Here is a 19,341-nt window from a genome sequence, read left to right on the forward strand (position 1 = left end):
AACAAGTTTGAAATGTTTATTGGAACACACAAAAGAACACCCGTACTACAGAGTCTTACTTTTGAACTAGTACAAAATTAGGCACAAGGTCCAATAGTTATTGAAAATGAAAAATTGAAAATTGAAAGATTAATACCAAGTTTGAGATTATGTACACACATCATCAGGTTTGACAAGTTTAGATAGTCACAGAGTACTCTGGTGGAGCGGCGGCCAAGAGCGGTTGAGACTCTTCACAGAATGCTCGGTATTTTCTGGCAAATCTCCAGGTTAATGCACTCCATTTTGACGTCATGAAGAACCAGACGGCCGCAATCCAAAGATTGGCTCCCATGAGACCTTGCTTATCCAACGTCTGATGCTCAATTCCAGCAACCACCAGGCAGAACACCATTGCGATGAATGAAAGGAACGATACGGTGGCTCCTGGAAAAAAACGTTTAATTTTTTTTAGAAGTTTGTACAAAATTCCTTTCACTTCTTGCAATATTTCCAAATATTTCAAAGATACTAGTTATGAAAATACTAACCAACAGCCGCAAGGCATCGGAGTCTTGTTTCTGACCATCCTGCCATTTGAGTTTTCTTATAGGCCAGGTGAAGATGGAGAACCAGAGTTGCAAATCCACTGGAGATAAAGCACATCGTGACGGCGATCCAATTTTGGTACTGAATTGCGAACACAGTTCCAGCCATCACACCTGCCGACACTCCAAGCCAAGCAATCCAGATTTGAACTTTCAGACTGTGGAACCAGGTACAGCACGATTCTAAAGGAATAGAAATTACGCAAAAACCATATTCAGATCGAATTCTCACGTCTTTGTTGTTCCTCTTCCATTGTGATGATTTCAGCTTTAGCTATCGAGCTTTTCGAAGTGATAGAGCTGACGTCACTGCTGTAGATTTGATGCATACACTGAAAAAAAAACAATTTAGAAAAAGAAACGGTCAGAAAAGGTGCATTGTGATATGATATAATTAAGAACCTTAGAACCCAAACCACACTACTGCCCCCATATTTATATGTTTTCGGTCTGTTATCATTGCACAATCATTGTTGCACCATATGGCTCGACTTCCCACTATCAACTTATCGCACTTTTCTCATTGTTTTCACGCGCTTTGTTCATATCACACACTCATACCAGGAGGAGGCGTCATCATTTCGTTTCAGAGAACTGTGCTCTTTGACAGAAAGGTTGAAACAATTGTTGGAATTAATAGGAAATGTGGAGAAGTTTTGTCCGATCTCTGTACTTTTGAATTTGAAAAACTGAGTGGTGGTACACTGTATGTATTTGTGAACCAGTGTAGATGGTGAAACAAAAAAGAATTTTCAAGTTGCAACATGAATAACAAAACTTGGAATATCATATAATGATTGAGCAATCATATACCGCAGTAAAAAATTTGAAAAATTGGGAAAATTGTTTCGTTTTTGCCACTCATAATTTTGAGAGCTCATCAAAATTTGGTTTTTCTACAACTTTGCATTCCAATCATGCTCAAACCAACTATATAGGGGTCAGACATAAGACATTGCACAAAACATCTCGAAAAGAACTGTTTTTTTGGAAATTCGGCAATTTATCAAACCCTTTAACTGAAATTTTCCAAAAATTATTTTTTTATTTTATGTGACCGAAGGTTAAGAATTCTTATATACTTCGATACTGGGGCACATTTTTCAAAAATTTGAAGTCATCCGGTATTCTTTTCAGATTGGTTCGAACATTGGCCCAACATTGAGGTAACAAACAAAACTTTATCCAATCTTTGTACTTTTGACCTTCACGAAGCTGGCTGTACCTTTTCCATGTTCCAAGACCATATGCTACATGTCTAGACGTCTGGTCCGGCAGAAAAATTTCCACACATTTGCGGAGGAATGATGATTACAAAAATAGTTGGGAACTTTCTGTTAGTGTTTCACAGCTTTGTTTCAAAGTGTGTTTGCCACCTTCTCTTTTGAATTTTAGCAGGCTTACGCTACCCATCTCATGATTGTAAACTATGTACCACATGCCTAGACGTCTGGTTCAGTATGTTCTTTCAACATTTTTAGTAAATGCCAACATGGTTAACACATAAATTACAGTACTGAGCAACTAAAATTTAAACCAAAAATTGGAAAAATTGCAGTGATATTTTTGCCTTGTTTCAAGCCTCCGCCTCACTTTGGAAAAGATTTCATAGAAATTGTGTATGATTCATGACGCAATTATTTCAAATCAGTTTGTAAAAACCAAAAATACACGTTGCATTTTTACAGTTTTTACGGCATTTGACCACATATGCTTCGAAAATGTAAATTTTTAATTTAAAACTGAAAACTATAGTTTTCTTCTTTAAAAAAAGCTACTATTTAGATGATCGATCTCTGATATTATCTTCAACTTATTCGAATCTAACATCACAAAAACATTGCTCACCTTCTGTCGATATTCAGAGGAATATAGATTTACAAGCGGTCAATTGCAACAACGAGTGACCTAATGTAATATAATGGAGACATTGTAGAAATAGAGAGAGAGAGAAGAACACCGCGAGAGAGAGAGAGGGAGATTATGAAGAGGAGACGTGACGAAAAGTAACTCATCTCGCGCACAGTTTTGCCGCGCAACAGATGTCGTCCACTCACTCATAATTCATTGATTGGCGGCGGGGACCATTCTGTTTGCCGCTCGTCGTTCACATGCCCTTTCATTCTTCTTTCTCTCTGTTTTTTCTTTGGTATCAATGTTCATGGCTCCTTGAAAATCATTGCGATGGTCTAGAATGCCTAGAACTCACGTGATTTATCCGCCTTTCAGCTTTTTTGTCAGTGCATTTGTTTTACAGTCGCCCCCGCTAATGGTTTCGGAACCGAGTGGCCGCTCTTTTTCATGTACTTTGTTTCAAAATCTATCGGCATTTTTGTTTCTACTGAAATTTTTTTCTATGGTTAAGAGTTACTGCTGAGAAATCGAAGTTATTATGTTTTTTTAAAAACAACTTTTGTTTGGATTTAGAATTGCAAAAACTGAGTGACAGGTTTCTTGACAAATTAACGTTATAGAAGAGAGGATGGTCGGGACAAGGTTGATTATGTCGTTCTTCTTAATACGCCTTGTTTATCATCACAGTTTTTGATGAACAGTCTGGCTGGCCAATGATTTTTTAAATATTCGTACCATAGCTTTCGTTATGTATGTTTATGTTTTGAACCAAAACAAGTTACACTTTTTACATTGTTGGTGGTACTGTACTCTCCACTTGGCTTAGAAACAAAAGTTCCTTTTTTCCAACTGTAAAGCTTTCACGACGATCAAAAATCTGAACCCCTCTCGCCTCCCCCGCTACCTCGAGTTCGTTGCTTGTTCCTCCTTTCTCGACAGTTTTGCATTTCCGCGTTTCTTTTATAAATGCCGATTCGACTCGGAATTAGTTAACTCTTGCAGATTCCAAAAATTGACTTGAATTGTTCAAGTTTAAAGGACAAGTAACGGACTAAAAATGTGCTCAAATAAGCGATCTTTGTAATAAATCTTCGAAAACTTTTAGCAAACCTTTTTCCAATTTTAACCAATTTTCTGTGTCGGAGCGGTTGGAAATTGACTTTTTTTTTTTGAAAACTACTTTTTATTCTTTATTGCATATTTTGGGCGTTTTTCTTACGTTATTCAGTTGATTAAGGTAATTCATTTAAAGCATTTTAAGGGCAACTGTTTTCAAAGTACCTTAATTATTGATATAACGTAAGATAAATTACAAAAGTTTTCAATAAGGGATGATAATTCGAAAAAAAAGGTTAGTAAAAAAGTTAGTTTTGGAAATTTTGAACGACCACAGAAATCTTCAAAAAATTTTATAGAAGTTTCATTACAAAATTCGACCATTTTAGGTTTTTACGTTATAGGTATCCGGAACCGTCACTTTTCCGTTAAGTCATAGTTGTTTCAAATATTCCATGACCACCCAAAAAAACGCTAACATGCCTCTTACTCATCTCTTCGCACACTCTCTCTACCTCAATCGAACACGCCTCTAGGCCGATGCCTGCGCGTCCGATTCAGTCTGCCAGTACAGGCAGCCGTCGACGCGACCGGCTCTCTTGTCTCCTCTTCTTCTTTTTTATTGTAACCAAATTTTACTGGTTTACACATTTATCTACTTTCAGGTAAAGCAACCATGGATTCTACAACATCTCTTCCAAACAATGTGTTGTTGAAAAAGGCAAGACCGAGCAAGATCTTCGCCGTTACTTCAGCCAACGCTTTGAATGTCAAAACGGAGCCGGTGATTTTTGTGAAGTCGGATGATTTGAATCAAGCGAATACACCACTGACTGGCTCAAAGTTTGGGACACATCTCGCATGCATCCGCACAAGCTGTCTTCATCGTACTGTAAATGCTAGCAACTACTCTACAATGAGCGATGGTGGTCTGTACACTAGCGACGAGCCGTGCAGCTCGGCCCAGGCTGAATTCCGACTTGCTGCTCACTGGGAGAGCACGTTTACCCGTACTCGTGAAATCCATTGCGACACTGGATACTCGTCGCAAAGCCCACCTGAAACAACCGTTTTCATTCAAAAATCTCGCTTTCCGGTAGCTGAAAAGCCTGGCACCCCGGAGTTGAAAAGTTTCGAGTCGAAGAAACTTGTGCAAAAGAAGTCAGGCAACGCATCTACCCCAACCAGAAAATTGGCAAGTGAAGAAAAGAAAGCTAAGAATACAAGCATGGGTCAAACGCCATCCAAACTCAAATCACCGAAAGCTTTGAAGATGGTCAAGAAGGAGAATGAGCCAGCGATTCCACCAAATCATTTTGAAGGAAAGGTTTACGGATACCTAGTGGACGATATGTCAGCTATTGGAATACAACCAATTTTGGACAAATACAACGGTGAGTGTACTTATTTTGGAAATTATTTGGCTGTCTGGAGAATTCCTGTAAAACAACTCATAAGTTAAAATTTAAATTTGCAAATAACTCGGCAACAGCTTCTGTAGAACATTCTAAATTTATGCATATTACAATAATAACTAGTTAGTTCATAAGTTGGCTCTACCTAAAAAGATTCACTTTTGCAAGGCTTCAGAAAGCATACAAGATAAGAAGATTCACACGGAATCATCGTAGATGTCAGCGGAACTTGGTTTTTACTTTCAATCAAAAGTTTAGAAAAAAGAGTTGACTTTTGTTAGTTTCTTCAAAGCAAAAAAAATACATCGACATGATCTCTAATCGTTCCCAAACTGAAGATCGCATTAAAGATCTACGATTGTCACTTGATTTTGACTTAAACAATATGAATATACCAGTAAATATTGTTGAACTGAACGAATAACAACTAACTGTTCTAGAATCAAGAGCACTGGTCTTCGGACAGTTTTTCCTGAAGACGTTTTTGAGCGTCATTTACCAAAGTCGGGCGGAACGAGCCAGCACCCCACAATCTTCACTTTTATGGCTCGTTTGCATTTATCGGCACGGTGGGATCAGAGCTATAAACGTTGAACATTATAAGCGCTGACTGAATTTGACATGTGAGATGGCGGCTTAGACATTGAAGTGACCATATTGTGAATATTGAGTGATTATCTCAAAATGTACTACTGTTCGTTGTTATGCAAAAGTTAACAGTTAGTAATAGTCAAAATTCTGGTTCTGGTTTTTGCTAGATTTTTAGGTGACATTCACGAATAGAACATTTTGAGCATAGACTCACTTTGTCAGAGAAGGCAGTATCAACACTGTTCAATATTATTTTCATATCAATCTTTGACTTTGGCATTACTTTGGAAAATTTGGCATTCACGTGAGCATAATAAAAAAGAGATACTACTATATGCAAAAAAAAAGATATGGTTGGTAATACAAAGCTATCGAAAACTAAAATAAAAAGTACGCCCAACTTTTACAAGACCCGTTTTTTTAATGGCTAGAGAGAGAGAGATGAGTGACTGTGACAGCTCACTTTGTCTAACATGGTATTTTTCTTAAAGCAGGATGTGGGCAAACCTTGATTAAAGGTCAGTTGTATGAAAACTGTAACGATATCAGATTTGCAAAGTTAAAAACGTTTCCACATAAGCTTTTTGGTCATTTCAATGCTGCACACGCAGGCTATAAGTCGAAAAACAACCGTCCAATTTCTGAAAGCTCTCTCAAAATTTTCAACAATTTCCGATAGAATTACTGACGCTTTTTGATTTCTCATTAACTATTTTAACTAAAACCATCAGGACGTCCTATTCATCTAGTTTGAAAAACATATTCTACTTGGAAACACATGGGGCATCCTGAATTGCTTCCAAACGCACTGTTTGAGCTTGTGACGAATACTGGTATTTTATTGTGAAGCATTGTCAACGCGGATCTAACTGTCATCAGGAATGTTATAGATATCGAAAAATAACGTTTTGTCTTCCAAAAAAGGACAAAAGGAGTGCCGCACTAATAGATACGCCGTACTATTAGATACGCCGCTCAAATAGAGAACATACGATGTATACATATAGCAAATCTTTGTGATTCTATTTTTAGGAGCGTTTTTAAGATATAATTCAGACAATTTCGATTTTCAATAATTAGAAAAAGTCTAAAGAAGTGGGTGCATAATGTATCTACTGGAAGAGCAATAGAGAATATACGGTTCATTCGAAACACAATTTCGTTAACAAAACCATGCAATCAAAAATATTTTTTCACATAGTCAAGGTTTCTAACAAAAAACTATCTACATGTAAAGTCAGGTTATTAGCAAAAACGATTTTATAATTTTGCCAAGATTCAAAGTGTTGTGATAGGTTCCTAGTTGGTTGCGGGTTTCAAAAAGTTCAATTTTCAAAGATCAGATTGTCTTTCACTGGACGTGATATCTTTCCTTTGTATTCTCCACCTTTTCCTATATCCCATTGACATCATTAGTTGAAAAGTGTTGTACTAGATACCGAAAAAATTAGATTTCCGTTTTTTTTCTATTTTCAGTTTCCCATTTGTTCACCAAAAATTGTGGCATGTTTTTGCCAGTGAAGCTTTTGATTACACATTCATCATGTTTGAATATTTCCGCTTTTCAAAGATATGAGGTTTTTTAAATGCCAAAACATGTCTTTGAGAATGACATATATGTTTTTCTTATATGTCTTACTGGCAAAAAATATTTGTTTACTTAAAAATGTCCTTTTTGATATTTTTGCATATATAGGTTTGTTTAAAGATACATAGATGAAAGATATTTTACATAACTTTTCTGTGCCACATCATGAATGTGTCCGGAAAACTTCCTCAAAGATTTTTATGTTAGAGAAAAACCGACGAAAAGTTCTCACCTACCAGATTTGGTCTAAATACGTCACTATTAGACTTTCCGATCAATGATGATTTGAATTTTAATCGAACGACACAATATTTTCTCATAGCTGAGCATAAATTAGTTCTGACTAAATACCAAGGGTTTGCGACAACCGGACATTTTCGGCAACAGGAACTTTTGGAAATTGCTGATTTTTGGAATTTAGCAAGTTGGAAATTGTGACAATTTAGCTATATTTCGGAAAAGTTCAAATTTAACATTGACATAATTTGATGTTTTAGGCTGCATTTTAGGGGGATTCTGTAGGCCATTTTCTTCGGAAACTACTTAATATTTTGAGGTAAGACACTTTTGAAAAACTGAAATTCTGCGCTTGAAAAATTTCTAATAGCAACTCGGTAATTTCGGCAATTATTTTCAGCCACATTTTCGTGTCTAATAGGTGACAAAGTATGACAAAATTAGTCACGTATCGATTTTAAATGTGCCTTAATCAACGAAATAATATTTTTGAAATTTTTTGAGAAATTTCATTAGGAAAATTGTTTATTTAAGCTTATTGTAGGTCAATACTTTTGAAATACGCCAAGCCGTTACAAGTTTGAAAATTTTCAACAAAAAAAAAACGTACCAGTATATCCAGAAAACTCTTGTTTTGATTTGATCAATCTATCGATCCACTGATAAGATGCAGAAAAGAGAAAGAACGTCAGAGTTGAGGTCAAATCGATTTCATCAAAAGTTGTAAACAATCAGATTCGTAGTTCCCAAAATTCGATTTAGCCCATTCTGCTGCAAGCGTGCTCTACCGGTGTTTTTTGTTCGTCTCTTTTGTCGTTCCTCTCAAGCTATCCGTAGTTCAAATAGAATGTCACCATTTCTCACTCATTCGGTCACGCCTCGAACCACAGCCCTCTCTCCCGGCCGCCGCGCACTACAATTCGTCTCTTTCTCTCTTTTCTCATCGCGTTCCATTTGCTTCATCTTTTTTTCTTCTCCTTCTCTTTTTAGTTGAGAATGCAGCAGCAGCACCAGTAGTAGTAGCAGAGAGAGAGACACACAGAGTCATTTGCTCAGTTTTTTTGTTTACTTTCATTGTCATTTAAAATTGCAAACCCAAACGCGCACCTATATATTTTGTACGGAATATTTTCATTTTTCAAAAAAAATTTCTCGCTTTTGAATACTGTTATGCTCCTTACCATAAGCGAGTATATCATTTTGTTGGTGCTCTGTCAGACCAAAACCAGCTGACAATTGTTTGCGGCGCCTGGTATAGTTGTTCAAATACACTCACTCAAATCATATGATGATGCAGCATCAGTTGAGAAGTTTTGAAAACGTGATGATATTTTGTACCCTTTTAAAAAACAACCAAAATTCATATTCAGTCACTTAGTAGACTTAGCGTTTAAAGTTTTCTCACCTTTCGTCGAATACTTTTTCTTTGAACAAAACACAAATCACACCCCAGCGCCCATATATTTGATTATTCTTCTTCAACTATATCCAGTGTCCATGTAAATCATGACCAGAAATTTGTGAATAGATAGGCTAAAGTAAACATCTATTCTTTTTTGCCACCTTTTCTTCGTTTTCTTCTTGCTTCCAGAAACAGAAAAAGCCGCCCGCGTCTTTCTTCGTCCATTTCATTTTGCTTCTCAGTTTCAATTTCCTTCATTCTTTTTCATTTTCCTTCATCTAGACGTTGTTGGTCATTACGTCAAAAGTTGACAAAGGACAGAATGATATCATGTGTTTTTTGTTGGGGTCGTTGGGGCCTATCTAGTTTACGATTACGTTTTGTTACTTGACCGTAGGGCGATTTTCCATTTTAAAAGTGGACTGCGGCATGTGGGGAAATTATTAAAATTTAGTCCTGTAAAGGTAAAATGACCAAAAATTTCAGAATAATTTGTTTTAATTTTGAAAATGTTCTGTTTCGAGTTAAAAAAAAAGAGGGTTGCTGGGATGATTGAACCCCTACAATATGGAAATATAAGTTTAAAAAACTAAGAGATAAAACTAAAATAAAACTTTTTTTGATCAACGACTTCCAAAAAAATTGGAATCGCATTTTGACTTGAAATAAAAAGTGTTCCTATATGTTTTGTAAAGTTTTATTATCTTCTTAGGTCATTTTCGCATCGTGAAAATAATTTTGAAGTATTTCCCCGGCAGTAGTCCACCTTTGCCCAGAAAAGGCTCAAATTTTCCTTAAAAGAAAAACGGAAATTATTACCCAATATATCACTATTTTATTCATTTTTCCATTTTTCCATTTTTCTCCATTTATTTTAAATGGCGTCGAGGGTTGAGAGTTGTTGCAACACAACACAGCAAAACTTTTTTTTGTTGCAATCGAAAGAAAGTGGTGACGCTGTTCCGCTGGGCGCGCTCTGTCCCCCCATCCCTCAAAACCTTTTTCGGAAGTGGTCGGAGAAAAGGAAGTGGTTCGAATGGGCGCCCCCCTTAAGCACAAAAGTTGTGTAGGCAGAATATTTTGTTGTTTCTACTTTTTCCATGTGTTTTAAAGCTCTGTCGTTGCTGCTTTTCGTTTCGTTTTTTTTTGCAGCCGCTCTTGTTTGACGGCTCATTAGTATAAGTCACCTTCGGCAAGCAACACAACATATTTTCCTATTTTGTATTTTTCTTATTTTATGTGTTTCACCCTCGGAAGTCTCGTGCACATCGCCTACAAATGGTTCAAATTTCATTTTTCTTTTCTTTTCCGATGAATTGTACCTGCTAGCGTTGATGCGTTTTACATGTATACTTTACGGGAAGTGACACTATACTATTGATAAGGAATTTTTTAATAAAGTGTACAGAAAAAGTTCACATAGTGTTAACGATAGTTCTGTTTTTTTTTTGTAATTAAATCTGTCAGAGAACACCTTAGTATGTCAAAGGGGAGTACTACAACCAGAGTAAAGCTTTTGAGAAGCTTCTTCGGAGTTTTTTTATTTGTTACTCAGTTGGTGCTACTTTTTTAAAAGTCGTGGATTTAAAAAAAATGCATTCTAATTTTATGGTCTATTTAAGTTTCAAATATGCAGGAATTCGAACATGCAATAGTGCTATACATATTTTTCTAGAAACATGACCATTTTTTGACTAATTAAAATTGAAAAACATTTTTTTGAATTGGAGTAGTTTTTTCAGTTTCAACACTGGCACTACCCAACTTTTAAGAAAAGATTTTATCAAAAATTAGGACCATTTTTGTCCAAACTACTTTTTTTATAAGTAAACATGAAAATTGTTTGTATATGCGGCTAGCAAACAATTTTTTGATTACACGAATGACTCGTTTTTTGTGTTGTGAAAATGTTTATAGACGGATATTTCGTAATGCGAGCTGCAAAATTACAGTATTGCTTTTCCGGCACATGTGTTCATAATGCTCTGGTTTGATCAAGTGCATAACACATTTTTCTCTCTTTCTCTCTCTGACGAGATCATAAATATGTCGAGCAACAGAAGCAAAAGCAAAAAGCAAAGATTGAAAACATCTTATGTCATGCTCGTTCAGATGCTCTATCTTTCCGTGTCCCCGTGCTGCTCCTCCAACCTACACTGTCTCGTGTGGGTGGTGAAGTAAGGAGGGGAAACTTTATCAATGATAATATTATGCCTTTTTTCTCACAAAGAATACAACTTTCTTTGTTCCCGATTTTTCTTCAACTCTCTGCGTTCTTTTTTCTATTCGCTCTCTACTTTCTTCACTCCCCACAAACATTCTTTTCCTTTTAATGTTCTCTGTCTGTATTTGGGGATGGTAGATACTCGTGATTTTTCCTATTTTTTTTATTTGACATCAAATAACGGTGTTTCAAACTGACTATAAAATACTTTCTCACTCAAAAAAATCTAAGTTCAGAAGACCCGGAAAAGTTCTTCAAGCGATTCGACTCGAAGCCGTGGTTCAGGAGGAAGGTGATGCCTCTTCTGTTTGGCAAAAGCCACAAGTCACCGGCGGATGTTGTCAAAACTCTTCGTGAGGTTCTTACCATCCTGGACAAGCTGCCACCACCGAAGCTAGACAAGGATGTAAGTAATTCACTTTTAAAATGAAGTGTGACTTATGCTTGGTGCAAAAATGTGTTCAGTGTTTGATTTTTAGTTTTGAACTTGGAACACTCTACAAGTTTAGGAGAATACGCAACGTTAAAAAACTAGACTAGATTCAATTTCGATATCTATGTCATAAATTATAAAAAAAAACAAATTTTTAGGGTAACATTCAAAGCGATAAGAAATACGACAAGGCGCTGGATGAGGTTAGCAAGAACGTCGCTATGATCAAGTCATTTATCTATGGCAACGACTCTGCCGAGCCAAGCAGCGAGCATGTCGTCCAAGTCGCTCAACTTGCTCAGGAGGTGTACAACGCAAACATTCTGCCGATGCTCATCAAGATGCTGCCAAAGTTTGAGTTTGAGTGCAAGAAGGACGTCGGGCAGATCTTCAACAACTTGCTTCGTCGCCAAATTGGAACTCGATCCCCAACTGTTGAATATCTGGGTGCTCGGCCTGAAATTCTGATCCAGCTGGTCCAAGGGTATGTGTGACGTGGATCGCACAATATTTTCTCAGCAATCTCATATTTCCAGATACTCTGTTCCGGATATTGCGCTCACGTGTGGACTTATGCTCCGTGAAAGCATTCGTCATGATCATTTGGCAAAAATCATCCTCTATTCAGATGTCTTTTACACATTCTTCCTATATGTGCAGAGTGAGGTGTTCGATATCTCATCTGATGCGTTTTCGACGTTCAAGGAACTCACTACAAGGCACAAAGCAATTATTGCTGAATTCCTTGATTCGAACTATGATACTTTCTTTGGTAGGTAACATGCTAAAGCAATATTAGTTTCAAAAGAATTAGGAAATATTTTATGGTAAATGTGAAGTAGCACCAGCGGGGAATCTAATTCAAACACTTTTCAAACTTTTTTGTCTGCCGAAAAGTTGAAATTACGGAGGTTTTTCTACATTCTGAGAGAATTATAGCACTGCCGCTTGTCCTAAAATGCTTAAATATTAATAGTTAAAATTTGAGAAGAGAATAAAATACTGACAACTTTTTTCATAGACGACTTCCAAAAATTACCCCTTTTTGAACCAAAATAACTCAATTTTGGAAAAAGTTTAGAAATTTTTACTATGACATGTAGTAATTTTTGCACCATACATGACAGTGTAAAAAGACACACATTTTTTGTTTGGCCACGATCCCAGGCACCGTTACAGGTGTCAAGTGTTTACATTTTTGTCATTTAAAACGAAGTTTAAGATGTTTCAATGTGCACAGAGGAAGCCAGAAGGAGATAATTTATTGTGGAACATCAAAAATTAAATTACTCAATGACCGACTTAATTCGATTTGTACTTTTTCTCTATCCCCAACATCTATCTGATCAAAATGAATTCGCTTTCAGCTCAGTACCAAAACCTGCTCAATTCGAAGAACTACGTGACGCGTCGTCAGTCGTTGAAACTGCTCGGCGAGCTTCTTCTCGACCGTCACAACTTTAACACAATGACAAAGTACATTTCGAATCCGGATAACCTGAGATTGATGATGGAATTGTTGAGAGATAAGAGCAGAAACATTCAATATGAGGCATTCCATGTGTTCAAGGTTTTTGTTGCGAATCCAAACAAACCAAAGCCAATCTCTGACATTCTCAATCGCAATCGCGAAAAGCTGGTAGGTCGTGACGTTTTTCATCTGCTTGTTTCAAAGTTTTTATATTTATTTCCTTGGGGTATTAAAAGTTGCAAAAGTCACAAAAATCACAAGATAATGCCAAGTTTCTAGAATACATAAAACATGGGACGACATCAATGAAGTTTTAGAAATCGAGAAGTTTTATGAGCTAATGCTTGATTCTTACAGGTGGAGTTTCTCAGCGAATTCCACAACGATAGGACTGATGATGAGCAGTTTAACGACGAGAAGGCGTACTTGATCAAGCAAATTCAGGAAATGAAATCATCTCCAAAAGAAGCGAAAAAGCCAAAGTCAAAGGAAGATGAGAATCAGGAACCCGCTGGACCATCCGAGGGACCATCCACTTCCCAATGAGCTCTTTGAAACTTAAATTAAATTTTCTGCAAAAACAAAAACTTCTTGTGCATAGGATCCCGGTCTTGATTATTATATAATCGCAATCGCCAATGTCAATCGCATTTAATTGTTTATTTTCTAGAATATATTTTTTCAAAACTTTTTTTGGGTGTACAACTCTCCAGTTCAGTTCAAAAATTTTCAATTCTTGCTGTATGGTGGAGTGTTGCAAAGATTTTAGTTTGTTTTTTTTTTAAATTTTGCCTCGATACCTTCAGTCATGTTCTTAAAACTTCCGTTCACACTTCGCTTATTTTCATTCACACCCACGCTACCATTTTCCAAAGATTAAAATTCAACTGATCCCCCACCCGAGTAGATGTTCTAGAGAGCTGGTATAGTCTAGATGATGTCTCCAAGATGTGATTTCTAGAATTAACTTTGTTTGTATTTCCAATTTTCTATTATTTTGTCATTTTTATTTGAAAATTTTCTTAACCACTCCCCCCCCCCCCCGTTACATTACATGTCGTAGGTTGAACAAGTGTTTCCTCCCGCATATCAGCTTGCTCATTGAAACTTGGTGTTCCTTCATTCAATCCCGATTCAATTTTTTCTTGAGAACTGTCATTTGTATGAAACTGTCCTTGTAAAGTTGCATTTTTCATCCCCAACCTTGCGTTTTTGGTATTCATCTTTTTTTTTTTCTTGGCTACATTGTCCGACTGTGTTTAATTCGAAATCCAATAAATGTGGAGAGGGAAGAACAAACATTAGTGATTGAGAGTACAGCTCAATGTCTTGTTACATCATTATTATCACATCCACTTGATGGAATGTTGATCCGATTCTTTGTGTTATGCTTGTTTTTTATACTCTCTTTAATTATTATCGAGTCCGAATGTAGCAAAGCAGAAAATAAGTTGTACAGGTAGGAATGTTGCAAAAAATGAACCGAGCATAGATTTTAAAAATTTCAGAGATATTCTCCAAGGGTACTTGAAGCTAGCAAGACCCGTGCGATATCCTAGAAATGTTTTGAAAGTTCATATGAAGGTGTTCCTTCAGCAGATTTTGAATTTGGTAAGTTTTTCAAAGCTTACATCTAATTCGCCGTTGCGGTAGAAAATTGGGAACTTGCGCCAGTGATTAAAGGTCCTATATCAATTGAAACCTGTACTAAAATTTTGAACCAAAATGTGGCGGAGCTCCCTTGGCTGCTAAAAACTCTTGAGAAACCAGCTGAAACTTTTTACTGTTGGAAGTTATGGTAGTATTTTTATTTTGAAGTCAGATGTAAATACTTTTCTTGTAAGAAGCATCGGGCTTGAACTAGGCTGATGAGCATTTTAAGGAAACATTTTTAGGCTCGGACCTGAGAGACTGGAACTTATTAGAAGCACCAAGTTGTCTACTTGACTGCCAGATCAGCCTAGCATTTGAAGATAAAGTTGATTTTTAATCCTTGATATGATCATCAACTATGGTATGAGTTTGACGATATTTTGCTCATTTCAGACTTCTTTCAGTTCATGAAATTGAAAAAGATGCGTTACTGATGTACTATAATATTAATACGTACTTTATTATTAATATACTTTTTTTTTAAAACTCTCTCTCTCTCTCTCTCTCTCTCTCTCTCTCTCTCTCTCTCTCTCTCTCTCTCTCTCTCTCTCTCTCTCTCTCTCTCTCTCTCTCTCTCTCTCTCTCTCTCTCTCTCTCTCTCTCTCTCTCTCTCTCTCTCTCTCTCTCTCTCTCTCTCTCTCTCTCGAATAAAATGGGACTTTTTTGCATAACGAAATTTATAAAATTTCGTGAAAAATATTTTAAACAGTTTATTATTTTAGAATTTAAAAAAAAACTTGAAACCATGCAAAAATTTCAGGATGGACAAAATCAAATAATTGAAGTGAACGCCTGGCTTAAATATGTGAGTCATTTAGTCATCTTGCTTTAAAAATTCCACTATTTTTCACAGGTTTGGATGGATTACCGCCTTCAATGGGACCCCCTCCAGTATGATAACATAACCAGTATTAGATTTGCGGGTGGTGAAAATCAGATCTGGAGGCCTGACATACTTTTATATAACAGTGCAAGTGAAGACTTTGATTCGTCGTTCAAGTCCAACGAAGTTGTTTATAATACGGGTGAAGTTAATTGGATTCCACCGGGTATTTTTCGGGCTAGTTGTAAGATGGATATCACCTACTTTCCTTTTGATGACCAAGTTTGCTACTTGAAATTTGGTTCCTGGACCTATCATGGTCTCGCGCTGGATTTAAGTATTATTGCAGAAGAAGACGATTCAGGTTAAAAAAATAGACAGCATATTGAAAATCTTCTAAATAATTGTTGTTTAGAGTTATCAATTGACTTATCCACATACACCCCTAGTGGCGAATGGCATTTGACAAAAGCTCCCGCAGTCAAGGATGTGAAGTACAATTCGTGCTGCAAAGAACCATATTCTACAGTCACATTTTACATGTTCCTAAGGTATTCACCTATTTGAACCACGAACCGCAAAAAAAACATTTTCAGACGTCGTACTCTCTTTTATTTATTCAATATCATTCTCCCGTCTCTATTGATCTCAATTATGACACTTATGGGGTTCTGCCTCCCGGCACACGACATGTCGGAAAAAATTGGTTATCGTAAGTTACATAATGATGTATGTTCAGTAAAAAATATATTTCCAGAGACTACAATTCTACTATCTATATGTTTTTTTGTTACAATTGTCAGCGAAATGACTCCTCCCACATCTGAATCTGTTCCTTTACTTGGTAGGTACATTTTGTAGGTTTTCATATTTTTTTCACTACATGTATTATGAAATACAGTGCGGGGTAATATTCTACAGGCATTTTATTTCGCAGTAATTATGCAGTAAAAAACACGAGTTTCTTCAACACATATAATTCAAAATCTATCAATTGAGGATGCAAAATTATGCCAATTTTTTGAAATACAGTTCCATTTGTGTCAAAATTGTTTCGATTTTATTCTAAAAAAAGTTTCAGCACCTGACATTTGACGGTTCCGTTTAAGACTAGAATTTTCCTAACGATCCGTAACTTGGAAACAAGGTTTCATGAAACAAATTTTAATAACAATATGGTCGCCATGAAATTTCTTTTAATTATTATATATTGATAATGATCTATATTGTCAAATACTAATAGAGAAAAAATTGTATCTCACAATATCAAAGCATAACTTTCAAATTTTTTTCAGGAATGTTTTTCTCGTCGCTCACCCTTATCAGCTCAGTATCAACAGCATTCACAATCACAGTTTTGAACTTTCGCTACCGTCAAGTGCAGAATATTCACATGCATCCAATATTTTACAAAGTTTTTCTCATCTGGATTCCATGGTTGCTTCTCATGAAACGTCCAGGAGTGTTCTACAAAAAACGCCGAGCAACCGTTCAAGCTCGAGAGGAAATTTCCTTTTTTGATAATGGTGATGATGATGTATGTATTCTGAAGTAATTATTATTTTTGACACAAAAAGTTTCTTGTTTTTCAGTGCTGCCCAAAACCTCCCGAGTTCGACTATTCACTCTCCATTGACAGCGCTGACACTTTACCGCTTCCACCTCGTCCTAAGCCACTACTCAAGAAGATGCATAGGTTAGTCCAGCACATCCATCAATCAAACTTCGTACTTTTCAAGCGTTCCCGCCGAACATCTTCATCTCGACAGAAAAGTCGGCGACGGAATTCTTAAGAGCCAGCGACGACCGTTGGTTTTAACAAAGAACGTCAACAAAAGTCATTCATTACGCAGTCGGCGTTTCACTCAGTTTGAAAAGTATATAAAAAAGTGCATAGATGATGCAAAACTCAGAAGTGAGCGAAAATCAAGAATAATTGCCATACATTTTTTTTCCAGAAAATTCAACTTATTCGACGTATTCAATGATGATAATCACTTATTACCGGCAAATTGATGAAATGCTAAAACTGCTAAATCGACGGTTGGATAAGCAAAGGAAATACCTTTTCAAACAAGAAGATTGGAAATTTGCCGCAATGGCTTTAGACAGATTATGCTTACTATTAATAACGCTTTTAATTGTAATGTGTCTTTTTGGAATGATTTTAAGCACACCCCATTTTGAGCCATAACAGTTGTGTTTTGTTATGTAGGTTATTCAGTGAAAATTTGACATTATAAAGCATTTTCATATATGGTCGTGTGCTCCTAATTCATGTTACCATTTTAAAATGGGGTATCGTAAATCAGAGTTTGATTTTGGCTGTGTTTAAGTTGTTTGTGTTGCTCAAGAAATGCACAATTTCGCTGAATACTAGCAGTTCATTAAAAGGTAAGACACTTAACACTATTATAGTTGGATTCAGACTGATTTGCAAACTGTTGCCAAATATTTTTTTCATTTTGTCATTTGTCAATATTTCTAACCATGTAACGTCGTGTTTTGGTTAGTTCAATAAAAAAGAAGTCATGTCATGTGAATATGTTTTTTTTTTGAAAAAAACCAAAACTAATCATTTTCCACAGGCATATATGAAAAAATATTTTATTTCCTCCAATGTTCTGCCAATTTATTTACTCCAATGTTCTGCCAATTTATTTACTCCAATGTTCTGCCAATTTATTTACTCTAATGTTCTGCCAATTTATTTACTCTAATGTTCTGCCAATATATTTCCTCTAATGTTCTGCCAATATATTTCCTCTAATGTTCTGCCAATATATTTCCTCTAATGTTCTGCCAATTTATTTACTCTAATGTTCTGCCAATTTATTTCCTCTAATGTTCTGCCAATATATTTCCTCTAATGTTCTGCCAATATATTTCCTCTAATGTTCTGCCAATATATTTCCTCTAATGTTCTGCCAATATATTTCCTCTAATGTTCTGCCAATTTATTTACTCTAATGTTCTGCCAATTTATTTACTCTAATGTTCTGCCAATTTATTTACTCTAATGTTCTGCCAATTTATTTACTCTAATGTTCTGCCAATTTATTTACTCTAATGTTCTGCCAATTTATTTACTCTAATGTTCTGCCAATTTATTTACTCTAATGTTCTGCCAATTTATTTACTCTAATGTTCTGCCAATATATTTCCTCTAATGTTCTGCCAATATATTTCCTCTAATGTTCTGCCAATTTATTTACTCTAATGTTCTGCCAATATATCTCCTCTAATGTTCTGCCAATATATGTCCTCTAATGTTCTGCCAATTTATCTACTCTAATGTTCTGCCAATATATTTCCTCTAATGTTCTGCCAATATATTTCCTCTAATGTTCTGCCAATTTATTTCCTCCAATGTTCTGCCAATTTATTTCCTCCAATGTTCTGCCAATTTATTTCCTCCAATGTTCTGCCAATTTATTTACTCTAATGTTCTGCCAATTTATTTACTCTAATGTTCTGCCAATTTATTTACTCTAATGTTCTGCCAATTTATTTACTCTAATGTTCTGCCAATTTATTTACTCTAATGTTCTGCCAATTTATTTACTCTAATGTTCTGCCAATTTATTTACTCTAATGTTCTGCCAATTTATTTACTCTAATGTTCTGCCAATTTATTTACTCTAATGTTCTGCCAATTTATTTACTCTAATGTTCTGCCAATTTATTTACTCTAATGTTCTGCCAATTTATTTACTCTAATGTTCTGCCAATTTATTTACTCTAATGTTCTGCCAATTTATTTACTCTAATGTTCTGCCAATTTATTTACTCTAATGTTCTGCCAATTTATTTACTCTAATGTTCTGCCAATTTATTTACTCTAATGTTCTGCCAATTTATTTACTCTAATGTTCTGCCAATTTATTTACTCTAATGTTCTGCCAATTTATTTACTCTAATGTTCTGCCAATTTATTTACTCTAATGTTCTGCCAATTTATTTACTCTAATGTTCTGCCAATTTATTTACTCTAATGTTCTGCCAAT

General features: G+C 35.8%; 3 protein-coding genes and 1 non-coding gene across 5 annotated transcripts; 2 read left to right on the forward strand and 2 right to left on the reverse strand.

The window, feature by feature from the left end:
• Window position 1: 1 nt before the first annotated feature.
• Window positions 2-8,194, reverse strand: hrg-1 (Heme transporter hrg-1). The gene is made up of 4 exons (NM_001383555.3): window positions 7,939-8,194; window positions 820-919; window positions 531-770; window positions 2-426 (listed from the first exon to the last, which is right to left on the reverse strand). The coding sequence occupies exons 2-4, from the start codon at window positions 914-916 to the stop codon at window positions 179-181; spliced, it is 585 nt and encodes a 194-aa protein (NP_001370439.1). The 5' UTR covers window positions 917-919; window positions 7,939-8,194; the 3' UTR covers window positions 2-178.
• Window positions 953-1,098, reverse strand: R02E12.9. Its single transcript, NR_070799.1, has one exon. It is a non-coding gene; the product is annotated as an Unclassified non-coding RNA R02E12.9 (non-coding RNA).
• Window positions 4,163-14,166, forward strand: mop-25.1 (Mo25 family protein). Of its 2 annotated transcripts, NM_001029648.8 has the most exons (6): window positions 4,163-4,891; window positions 11,191-11,360; window positions 11,546-11,871; window positions 11,924-12,159; window positions 12,755-13,026; window positions 13,216-14,166. In NM_001029648.8, exons 1-6 carry the CDS (start codon window positions 4,174-4,176, stop codon window positions 13,402-13,404), a joined length of 1,911 nt encoding a protein of 636 aa, NP_001024819.1. In that variant the 5' UTR covers window positions 4,163-4,173; the 3' UTR covers window positions 13,405-14,166. The 2 variants fall into 2 exon arrangements, with proteins under 2 accessions (NP_001024819.1, NP_001379678.1); NM_001392758.2 differs by lacking the exon at window positions 4,163-4,891 and having other exon boundaries at window positions 13,216-14,147.
• A 44-nt stretch (window positions 14,167-14,210) lies between these two features.
• Window positions 14,211-17,585, forward strand: acr-10 (AcetylCholine Receptor). Its single transcript, NM_076291.5, has 11 exons — window positions 14,211-14,317; window positions 14,367-14,469; window positions 15,272-15,316; window positions 15,365-15,698; window positions 15,750-15,885; window positions 15,931-16,046; window positions 16,092-16,178; window positions 16,630-16,871; window positions 16,927-17,030; window positions 17,074-17,249; window positions 17,293-17,585. The coding sequence occupies exons 1-11, from the start codon at window positions 14,223-14,225 to the stop codon at window positions 17,526-17,528; spliced, it is 1,674 nt and encodes a 557-aa protein (NP_508692.3). The 5' UTR covers window positions 14,211-14,222; the 3' UTR covers window positions 17,529-17,585.
• Window positions 17,586-19,341: the final 1,756 nt, after the last annotated feature.

The sequence above is a fragment of the Caenorhabditis elegans genome, chromosome X (genome assembly GCF_000002985.6).
Source record: "Caenorhabditis elegans chromosome X".
NCBI classification, from domain to species: domain Eukaryota; kingdom Metazoa; phylum Nematoda; class Chromadorea; order Rhabditida; family Rhabditidae; genus Caenorhabditis; species Caenorhabditis elegans.

Coding starts and splice junctions, on each gene's coding strand:
- hrg-1 (NM_001383555.3), bottom strand. CDS start 916: ATGCATCAAATCTACAGCAGTGACGTCAGCTCTATCACTTCGAAAAGC. Junction 771..819: donor GGAAGAGGAACAACAAAGAC/GTGAGAATTCGA, acceptor CTATTCCTTTAG/AATCGTGCTGTACCTGGTTC. Junction 427..530: donor CCGATGCCTTGCGGCTGTTG/GTTAGTATTTTC, acceptor GTTTTTTTCCAG/GAGCCACCGTATCGTTCCTT.
- mop-25.1 (NM_001029648.8), top strand. CDS start 4,174: ATGGATTCTACAACATCTCTTCCAAACAATGTGTTGTTGAAAAAGGCA. Junction 11,361..11,545: donor CACCGAAGCTAGACAAGGAT/GTAAGTAATTCA, acceptor ACAAATTTTTAG/GGTAACATTCAAAGCGATAA. Junction 12,160..12,754: donor GAACTATGATACTTTCTTTG/GTAGGTAACATG, acceptor ATTCGCTTTCAG/CTCAGTACCAAAACCTGCTC.
- acr-10 (NM_076291.5), top strand. CDS start 14,223: ATGTTGATCCGATTCTTTGTGTTATGCTTGTTTTTTATACTCTCTTTA. Junction 16,047..16,091: donor GTCGGAAAAAATTGGTTATC/GTAAGTTACATA, acceptor ATATATTTCCAG/AGACTACAATTCTACTATCT. Junction 16,872..16,926: donor TTGATAATGGTGATGATGAT/GTATGTATTCTG, acceptor CTTGTTTTTCAG/TGCTGCCCAAAACCTCCCGA.